The following is a 10,492-nucleotide window of genomic DNA, read 5'->3' on the forward strand; positions in this document are numbered from 1 at the left end:
TGTCTGTCTAGGGCAGGGAGTTGTGAGAATGCCAAGTTTTTGCCAGAAGCTATGAGGTGATACTCTTAGGTTCATTTCTCTGACTCTCTCCCATATGGACTGGCCAGGTTTCACTCCCAGAGCCTGTGTCATAACTATAACTGCTGGGTAGACCATATCTTTGAGGACTTAGATGTGACTGGAAGTAGCCTGGGCCCAATAACAGAAGTAGAAGGCTAGGGCACCCTGGGGAAGAGTGGAAACGCAGCCCTACCTCGAGCAGAGGCCTCAGCTCCAAAGAAGGAGGAGGCACAAATTCTTGGCGGGGTTACTCACAGGTTTAAGCCGGCCACCATGTCGAAGGGGATCTTGATCCGGAGGCGATCGCTCTCAGTAAATTTCAAGTCTAAGTTTTTAATGTTAACCGTGTTGACTTGAAGCCTGCAGTAAGGGAATGACAGTCAAACAAGGATGATGGCCAGGCTCCCTGACCCCAGACCCAAGACACAATCCTGGGACTATCCATGGTGCCTGCCCTCTTATGGGGGACCAGGGGAGGTTGCACATGACTCGTTCCTGTGCAAAGAACAAGCCAGAGGGGGCAAGTATAAACCGTTGGACCCACGTGTACTTTCTTATGGTGGCACTTTCTAATTGGCCTTATTTCAAATATGCCCTAGTGAAGGAGAATGTCACTGAATTGCATGCATGACTACTTTGCTTGACTTTTCTTACTGAATGGACTGAATGAGATCTCTTGTTGTAACTCTGGAGAATCCTAGAATTCCAGAATCTCTGAGTCCTTAAAGGTCATCAAGGCCAGAACAAAATTTTCATCACACATATATACATATGTACTCATAGACTCACATGTGTGCATACATGCAAACACACACATGCAAACACATGGAAACATACACTCACCCCATTCTCTTCATATAAACACACAGACTAGGAATTAAGGTGGACAAGATCAGCAGTTGCTGAGGGCCTGACATGCAAAAAAGCCCTTTGAGAGAAGCTTTTTCATTGGACTTTTTATAAATTTCCATCAAAAACAAACTAAAAAGAAAACAACACTAGTCTGGGTCTTGAGGGCCTACATGTAGGGATTGATGTTGTCCTGAATTACCTGTTACCCGGAGGGTCTGGTTCTGAGGGAGAAAGTCACACATGAAAGACCTTCCACAGAGTGGGGGATTATGGGAGATAGACAGAGACACACAGAGAACATAAATGGATGCCCAAGTGCAAATGTCAGACTTTGATAAGGGTTTGTAAGTCCTTGTCCTCTTGGTGCTGTATAAACTCTCTTCCTTACTTCATAGATTCACCTTTCTGATCTCTCTGATATATATATATATATATATATATATATATAAATATATATGTATATACATATTTTTTCATACTCTCTATCACATACATGCACACAAATAAATGCATCTGGGATCATACATGAAGGAACATATTTGGACCTCAAGAATTATTTCGTTCAATTCTATTTTATATGTTAGGAAACTGAAGCCTAGAATTTTTAAGAGGCTTGAACCCGTGTCTTAGGATTCCAAATCAGGTGTTGTTTGCACTGCACCATTCTTTCTCCTTGTTCCTGGGTCAACTAGACTACAAGCTCCTTAAGGAAAGGTCTTACTTATCTTTGTATCTTCCTGCTTACCACAATACTTAATATTTAATAAACATTTTTGAATTGAAATGATCAATTGTTACTGTAAATAAGTGAGGTTGGATTCTCTCCCTCCAGAGACTGAGTCAGGCCAGGATATGTTTTGTGTCATCAAACTGCTCACCCTATAATCTGCGTCATAATATTACCGACAACATTTCCAATCACAGGTATGTTGGTCATATAATTATTCTTCATGGCGTCATAGAGAGGCAAGTCTTTTAGGGTCTGAATAGTATCCTGATTATCAAATTCCTGCAAAAAAACTGGAAAAAAATTCCTTGAAATCACACTTGTTATGTCTATAGATATAGATGATTTATGACTTTCCTCAAAAAACAAACAACAAAAAAACAAACCTCTTTGAGCATAGTAGTGCATATATTCTTGCATTTGTCCAAAAAGGAAACTGAAGCTCAATAGAGTAGCAGAATACTATCTGACTGCTCAGCCCCAAGGGAGAGCTTTGTGCACCTGAACATAGCTATAACTAGGGTGGAGCTGCTGGAGTCTTGTCCCAGGGCATCAACATCCAGGGAAATGCAGTGCTTTCCCAAAGGACCATGCTCCCTCTTTTTAGCAATCCTCAGACCACTGTCCCTGCAGTCTCTTGTCTTTCATGTCCTATGCTGTGCACATAATGCAACACAACTCCTTCACCTGGATCCATCCTCAAGGTCACTTCACCTTAATATCTCTCTCCCAGGATCCACCTTCCTTTCCCTATTCCCTTTGGCGACAGAGGATGGATCTTTCTGGAGGATACGTTCTCTCTCCTCCATTGTCAAGATTGTTCTCACAGGTGAACTCTTTCATCCCTCCTTCCACTCTTGCCTGTTCTCCTTGTCTTCTGTACCCCCACTGGCAGTACACTTCCCCACACTGTTGCCCTTGTGTCACCACAACCAATGCACCAACCAGTTTTGTCCTGAGTGAAAGAAGTCTTAGTTATGGATGCAGCTCAAAGCTAAAATCCTGGTGGCCGTGTGTGTGAGCCAGTCAGCTTCCCTCTGACCACACACTGAGCTGAGCCCTCACTCAGTCTCAGACCAAACGTTAACCCCAGGCACAGAAAGATTCTCGACCCTTGTTTATAGAGTGAACCCCAGCCCTAGCCCCTGTCTGAACCATCATCCTAGTTAGAGATGGAACTCTCACCCTTGTCATATATACTAAGTCCTATCTCTATAGTCTTCCTATGAGCACTGTTGGTCCTCTAACAACATTAGAGGCTTCTCAAATTAGGATAGATAGTCAAGGAAGGCCTCCATAGATGCTATTTCAAGGAGATCTGTGCATAGGGCTGTGTTGTTAGTGATCCTTTCTCTAGCATCCTAGTGCTTGAACCATGTAACTCATGTGAACATCACTACCTACTAATTCCATGTGGTACAATTCAAATAGTTTCAGTGTGGCACAATCCCTCCTGTCCTTCGAACCTTCTCACCTATCCCAGTGACTTACTTTTTTTGAGAAGTTTGGGACTAATGTTCAAAAGCCCTTGGCCTTCTGGTTCTGCTTGGACTGAGGACATTATAAGGAAACCCCAGAGAAGTGCCAGTCCCCATGGTTGGAGCATCTTTAGTCCTGAAATCAACAGAGAATATGGAGTGATCTCAATGCCTCATGGGAGGGAAATTATCCTATTAGAAGGACAGGGCAAGAGGAAGGATCTTGGGAAAGGCCAAATTAATTGTAGGGCAACCAAAAGTCTGGTGGGGGAGGGGGATGCTTTGAACATAAATATATAATAAAAACAAGAATTTTCAAAAACCAAAAGGATTCAGATAGAGGGAGATGCCTCATTCTGCCAAGGTCTAGGCACAGGATTATTAAATTAGCAATCCATTGTCTAGTATCCCTCTGCTTGAATCCTTGGCCTAATGGGGACCTCACTAATTATCAATATTGTAATGTACAGTTCTAATAGTTTCAGTTTGGGGACAATCCCTCCTATCCTTTGAATATATCATTGTGACTTACCTTTCTTTTGAGAACTCCTGGACGAAAATATATGGTCTCTCTAGATACTCCATTAGAATGCCAGCTCTTTGAAAGCAGGGATGATCTTACTTTTCTATTTATTTCCTCAGAGCTTAACACAATGCTTTTCACAAAGTAACCACTTAACATATCCATCCATCCATCCTCCTCTCTCTCTTCTCTCTCTCTCTCTCTCTCTCTCTCTCTCTCTCTCTCTCTCTCTCTCTCTCTCTCTCTCTCTCTCTCTCTCTCTCCCTCCCTCCCTCCCTCCCTCCCTTCCTTCCTTCCTTCCTTCCTTCCTTCCTTCCTTCCTTCCTTCCTTCCTTCCTTCCTTCCTTCCTTCCTTCCTTCCTTCCTTCCTTCCTTCCTTCTTGAAGCTTGGGGGAAAAATAGCAGGAGGAAAATTTAAAACTTGAATCTATTTTCAAATTACATGTAGATTAAATGACTGACAGCAGCTTCTATGTAGCTGGCCATTCTGGATTCAAAAAGAGCCTGGCCCTTGTAGGCAAAGATTTTTTTTTTTCAACAGATACTTGCTGCTGGAACTCTGGAACTAATATTATGTCCCTGTCCACCTTCAACTTTCCTCTCATCCATATTTTCCTATTACCATTAAGGCTACCAGCAGCCTCCCAATCACTTGGGCTCACATTTTAGGTGTTCTCCTTGACTCCTTATTTAGTTTACTTACAATATCCAATCTATTTCAAATCCTATCTCCCCACCTTCTCAAGATCTCCCAGATACATTCCACAATCCCCAAAATTCCTTCTATAGTGTCATAAAGACCCAAGTTGTTTCTGTCTCACTTTGGTCAAGGATATTTAACAGGCCTTGATATTCTGAGTGGGGTGAGCCAATCCAAGGAGAGACTAATTTTACTGGGGTCCTAGGCATATTCATTTTGGATATATTAATAACTGTTCCCTTGAGAATAACACACTAATCTCTCACTCCACACAGCCCTCTGATTTTAATTTTCAAAATTGTATTGTTCTCACCTGTCTCCCCTATATGTTAATAACAACAAATAACATTACTCAGTAGACATTTCCCATCTTCAGAAGTCTTTGAGACAAATCTTGCTTGCAGAAACTTATTCTTTCGGCTCCAAGTTGTTTGTAGAAACTTTGGAGATGATTTTGCTAAATAGAAATCTTTGCAAGGAAAATTTCAACCCTTATTTAGCTAAAGCTAGCACTTTGATAAATCCTAATCTTCAAATATTGACCTATTTGGTTGTTTTGGGAAATTGAAATTTTCATTTCACAATTTATTTTTGTGCTAATTATAGGAATGTGTCACAAAGGAAAAGGCCAGGGAAAAGTTACAACTGTCCTCATGCCTTAAAAAGTGCACATTGTCTGACTTTGCTATAGGTGGAAGCTGTCACTGGCTCATGCCATAACTTTTTCATTCAGGGATCATCAAAATTCAATTTGCCTTACTTGAGTCAGGAGGGTCCTATCTCAACCTCAGTCTGAGATTGCCTCTCCCAACTTCTCCCAAGGGCCTTCACTTATCCTCTGACCACCTCATCACCATCAAATCACTAGACAGCCACAGTTGGATTTCAAGCTTACAATATAGCCTCAGTTGAGATCCCAAAAGCCTTTGGCCTTAAATGACAAATCTTTCCCATTACGTTCAGAGAAGTCCAACTTCTCAGTAATCCAATTTCACTATTTTAAGATTCCATAATCCAAACAAGCTTTTCATCTTACCTATTTCCTCACTCCGATGACTTCTCAAAGCCTTACAAGTGTACAAATGAAATATCTATTCTTTAACTTTTCAGTCTGCAAAAAGAGATCTAACTGGAAATGTTACATTTATTCACTTCTCTGAGAACACTCAAGTTTATACAACTTGTCTCTCCTTTTTGGTAAGAGGGGAGATGAAACAGTTACTTGCTTAAACTTTCTAGTATCTAAAACACCTGCTGTTGTTAACTCAAAACAGCCCAGATTATCAATCTTATTAACAATGCATTTCCATATACACAATATACATAATATCTTTTGCATATCATCTTATCCATGTAGTTTGCAGTACAAATCATAAATCATTTGTGGTTCAACACGATGACATTCTAATAAACTGCATCTCAACACATGTTCACATCTAAGCACATTTACATTTTAGTAGAATCATTCTCACACAAAGTACATATTTTAGTAACAATATCACAATTTAGTCACAAATTCAGAAATCCCCCCAATAATATTCGAAACTCTTAACAGGTTCCATCTTAAATCTAGAAAATTTAAAACTTCTCAATCCCAGTGGCCATTACATTTTTACTTGGCGTTCATTACAACAGCACATATATCAAAATAACATTTATACATTTTCATTTGTAAACCCAATTTTTTCCCTAAATTTTCTTAAAATTAACATTACACTACATTAAATGCTCATTTTTCATTAAACAGTCAGCAAATAGTAGGCCAATCAAGCTGGCTACCCATGTTATTTCAATCCCCAACTTCAGTTTACTCAAATACAAACATTTTAGGAATGTTCAGACATCCAAATCTCTAACCATTGTTCAATTTAAATCTCAAAGGGGACATAAAGCTTTCTCACAACTAAAAGAGAATAAAACCCTTTTGGAATATTATTAACTGATCACTTTTACATTCACTTAATTAGTTCCACAAGTACATTCCAGAATCATTTCTGTTTTTCCAAGACTGTACATATCAACCTTAAAATTAACAACTTCTAATTGTGGGATCAAAATATCCCTTTCTGAACTTCTCTTCCATCTCTCTCTGACCATCAGAGGAAGAAGGAGGAAGTATTAAACAAATCTTTTCTAGTCTCTGTTTTCTAAAAAGAATAGAGAGCAAAATGCAAAATTCCTTCTCACAGGAGTGTCCTTTTTGAATTCCTTAAACATATTCTCTGGTCTGTCAGCTCCTTTTATTTTTCTAGAGTAATGGAGAAGAGAGACAGAATACCTCCTCAATCAGAGGTTTTCTTCCCCCCAAACCTCCCCAGTGTGCATAAAAAACATATGACATACATGACCCAGATCACAGACTTACCAAAGATAGATAACACAGACAGTTAAAGCATGTTCTAACCTCTGTCATTTCAAAAGAGCAGAGAACAAAATGCAAAATTTCCTCAACTCCAGCATCCTAGCTTCTTCATTGGCTATTCTGTTTCCCCTGGCTTCAGTGTAATTTCCCTTTTGATGTCCATTCACGTGGATCACAGCCAATTATTCTGACTCTGACATATTTTCAAGCACTTTCTCTAGTAGTTCAATAGGAGCTCACTCCTTTCCCTTACTAGAAATCATTTCTAGTTCACTCTAAATTTTTCCAAATACATGCACTACTCCCCATGCATATTTTGAGTCAGAATATATGTTTCCTCCTTGGTCTCCTAGTATTTTCAGGCCTTGATTTAGAGCACATAGCTTACAGGTTTGAGCTGACCAGGCCTCTGGAGGCCCTCCAAATTGATTGCTCCATCCTTTCTTCCTTACAAATATCTTTGAGATTTCTTGTTTAACTGACTCTCTTAATCTATTTACAAATTCAGTAGGAGTTTCTTCCTCTCTCTGCTTAGTATGGTGGGAAGATTCTTTGCTATCCCAGAGAGGAAATTCCTGTTTACCTCTTGATTATTTTTGGGCTATGGGACCCTCATTATCCCAGACCTTCATAGTATCTTGTCTGCTCTGGCTCTGCTCTTCTCCTACACTTCTAGAGGACTTTCCACACCTCTCTTTTAAAATTCCTCACTTAAGAGCCACTGAGGGGAACATTATTATAGCCAATTCCTGTCCTAGTGGAGTTTCCCTCAGTGGTCACAGCTTCATCACTCTAAGAGTAAGTTTCTCTGCTCCTCTATTAACTGTTCAGACTCCCTACGGAAGGGGTCTGTAAGACTCATAAGGGTTTATAATCTCCTCAAGTGGGAAAGCTACTGCTGCTTCTAGCTGAAGTGCTGGAGGAGCTGATGCAGGTTGAGGAGCAGTAGGAGTAAGTGAGTCTATAAGGGGGGGTGGTACTGGTGCAGGGGGTACAAGAGCAGAAGGAGGTGACACTTGAGGAATGGGAGGAGGAACCAGAGAAGGGCAAGGGAGATCCTCAAGTGGGTCTTTGGTCCTCTCCTCCTCTTGCCCCAATTCTGAGTCCTTCTTTACCTCTCCCTTTTCTGTCTCTATTTCTAAGAGTGAGTAGATCTTACACTCTGTCTCTAGTTTGGGGTAATCTCTTCTTACATGTTCCAATCTACCACAGTTTTAGAAAGTCAGGGGAACTCTCACTTCCCCTGGAGACTGACTTATGAGACATCACACTCTTCTGACTTGTCCTTCCCTCCTTACTTCCTCTCTTACAAGCTGTCTCAATCTAACCTGCAAAGCCTTCTTCTGTCTATCCTGTATTTCCTTAATAACCTGAACAAGAACTTTGGCTCTGTTCTTTTCTTCCTCATCTTCTCTCATGATGTATATCATCTGAGCCTGTTGTAGCAGTTCATCAAGGGGTTTCATCACCCATTTATCTGTCTTTTAGAGCTTCTTATGGATATCTGGTCATGCACTAATTATAAAATAGGTCTTTAAGAGACCTAGTCCAAAAGACTAAGTCAGATCTATCATGGAATTTTTGCTAAGTGCTTCCATGAACCTACTTATAAACTCAGGGGGGGGGGTCTCATCCTTTTTCTGTTTAGTCTCATAGATTCTATTTAAATTCAGACTCCAGGTATTGCTATTCTTATTCCTTGAATAATCATCTTCCTGAGATCCCTCATATAATATGGTGGGCAGGCTCATTACTATTCCAGTCCGGATCTCTTATGGGGCATATTTGCTCACTATTTGCCCCCCCCCCCATTCAAGCTCATGTTCAGCATCCCAAACTCACATTTCTGCCTTTTAATCTGTCCTTGCTCTTCTTCTCTGAATAACTGTCATAAAATTGCCATTAACTCTGGCCAAGAATAGAGATTTGGTCCTAAAAGCTGATCAACCTACTTTGTCACTCTTATAGGATCTTTCAATAAATTCCTAATTTCCCTTTTAAAGCTCTGCACTTCAGAGGCACTGAGGGTGGCACTGACATACCCTACACCCTGCCCCAGTGGGACCTCTCTGAGTGGATACTGTTTCATCACTCCTTTAAAAGGGAGATTTCTCTGATCTTCTAATTATCTCTTAAGCTCTCTGGTCATAGATCCATATGGATCTGGGGAAAGCATTGCTGCTCTTCAGTCTGAGGCAGTAGAGGAGCTGATGGAATCAGAGGAGAAACTGGAGGGACTGGTGTTGGTAATGGTGGGGAAGTAGCTGACACTGGTGGGGGAGGAGTAGGAACAGGAAACACCTGAGCCTGAACCAGAACAGGTAGTGCCTGGAAAACAGGAACAGGATGAGAAGGGAGCAGAAAAGGTGGTGGTAGAAGAGACTCAGGTGGGTCCCAAATCTTCTCCACCTCCTCTCCTGACTCAGAATCCTTCCCATTCCTTCCCACTGCTGCTTTATTCCCTTCTTCCCTTCTCAATACAAATGTCTCTACATTTGGAAGCCAGAGGGCAGCATAGGTCTTTTCCTCAATAGTATTCATTTTTCTCCTACTGATTGTCAAATACAAACTCTCATAAATTGAGGTATCTTCTGACCCATAATTTGGCCAGTATTTCTGGTTCTGGCTGTCCACTTCCAATCTGGACCATAGAAAATAATAGTATTTAACAAAAACCTTCCTGTCATAAACTGCAAAATGGGAAGACCCACTCCAAATTTGTAATTTTAATCCTAATAGGCTGTCCTGAGGGATACAGGCTGACTCCCTCCTGCTCTGCTCAGCCTTATCTGTTATGTCCTTTATTATAGATTGTCTCTGTTCCATGGTCTCCTCTCTCAGATCCCAAACTCTGATCTTCAACATAAGGGCCCCAATCCTCCAACTCCTGCATTATATTCGAGGCCCAGATATTTTGTGCACTAACTTTTCCCTGATTCACAAGATCAGACCCTTGATTACTCACTCCCAGACTCACCAGGCCAGAGTCCGGCAACTTGTGTCTTGCCTGAGATATCTTGTAATCCAGTCCCTAGCTTACTTACTCTCAGACTCACTAGTCCACACTCAAGCAACCCGGGTCCTGTCTGAGAGATCTTGTGAATCAGACCCTAGTTTATACTCCTAGTTTTATAATTCTCCCTTCTTAAGCCACCCACTGTTGTTATCTCTTTCACCGGGGGTCCCTAATTGATACTCACAAATGCTGTTCTTCTTGGTTGGCCTTGGTTTACTGCTTCATGTTTCTCTTCGGCTTTCTCATTTCTCTCTCCATACCCAAGATCTTTAGAAGGGTAGTGAGAGGCCTAGTCTACCCATTTGAACAAATAATTTGTTCAAATAGGAAAACTGAGGCACTCTCTGTTGTTCTGGTTTCCCGGTCAGGGAACCATCTGTGCGCAGTTGTGGTCTAGCCACTATTTAAGAGACCGGGAAGCCATCAATCACAATGCAGATGTTGATTGAGAGAGAAAGAGAGAAAAACCTGGGGAAAAGTTCCTCACATCCTTGACCTGCTACCTACTCCATTGGGACCCTCTGTCTAACTTCCACAGAATTCTGTTAGAACACTCTCTTGTCAGTTAGAGGTTCTAATTTAGATTCTGTTGGAACACTTTGGTCAGGGTTTGGTAAGAAGTTCTAATCTGTATACTCACTCAGAATGCAGATAGATATATGGTAAGGTTTACAGAAACTGGGAGAAAGATACAAACTGATTAACAGTTTAAAATATCAACTTGAAAGATACATTCCACAATCCCCAAAATTCCTTCTATAGTGTTGTAAAGCC

General features: G+C 41.0%; 1 protein-coding gene across 2 annotated transcripts in view; it reads right to left on the reverse strand.

Annotated features, from left to right (window-relative positions):
• Positions 1-10,269, reverse strand: part of BPIFB1 (BPI fold containing family B member 1) — a 33,644-nt gene extending 23,375 nt beyond the window's left edge. The window contains exons 1-4 of one of the 2 annotated variants that reach the window (XM_007474381.3): positions 9,903-10,268; positions 3,131-3,253; positions 1,791-1,932; positions 316-420 (exon numbers count right to left, since the gene is read on the reverse strand). In XM_007474381.3, coding sequence (XP_007474443.1) covers positions 316-420; positions 1,791-1,932; positions 3,131-3,245 — 362 coding nt within the window. In that variant the 5' untranslated portion in view covers positions 3,246-3,253; positions 9,903-10,268. Of the gene's footprint in view, positions 1-315; positions 421-1,790; positions 1,933-3,130; positions 3,254-9,902 lie in introns of both variants that reach the window. The other variant, XM_056811939.1, reaches the window with a different exon arrangement.
• Between the last annotated feature and the right edge of the window lie 223 nt (positions 10,270-10,492).

This window comes from Monodelphis domestica, chromosome 1 (genome assembly GCF_027887165.1).
Source record: "Monodelphis domestica isolate mMonDom1 chromosome 1, mMonDom1.pri, whole genome shotgun sequence".
Taxonomy (NCBI): Eukaryota; Metazoa; Chordata; class Mammalia; order Didelphimorphia; family Didelphidae; genus Monodelphis; species Monodelphis domestica.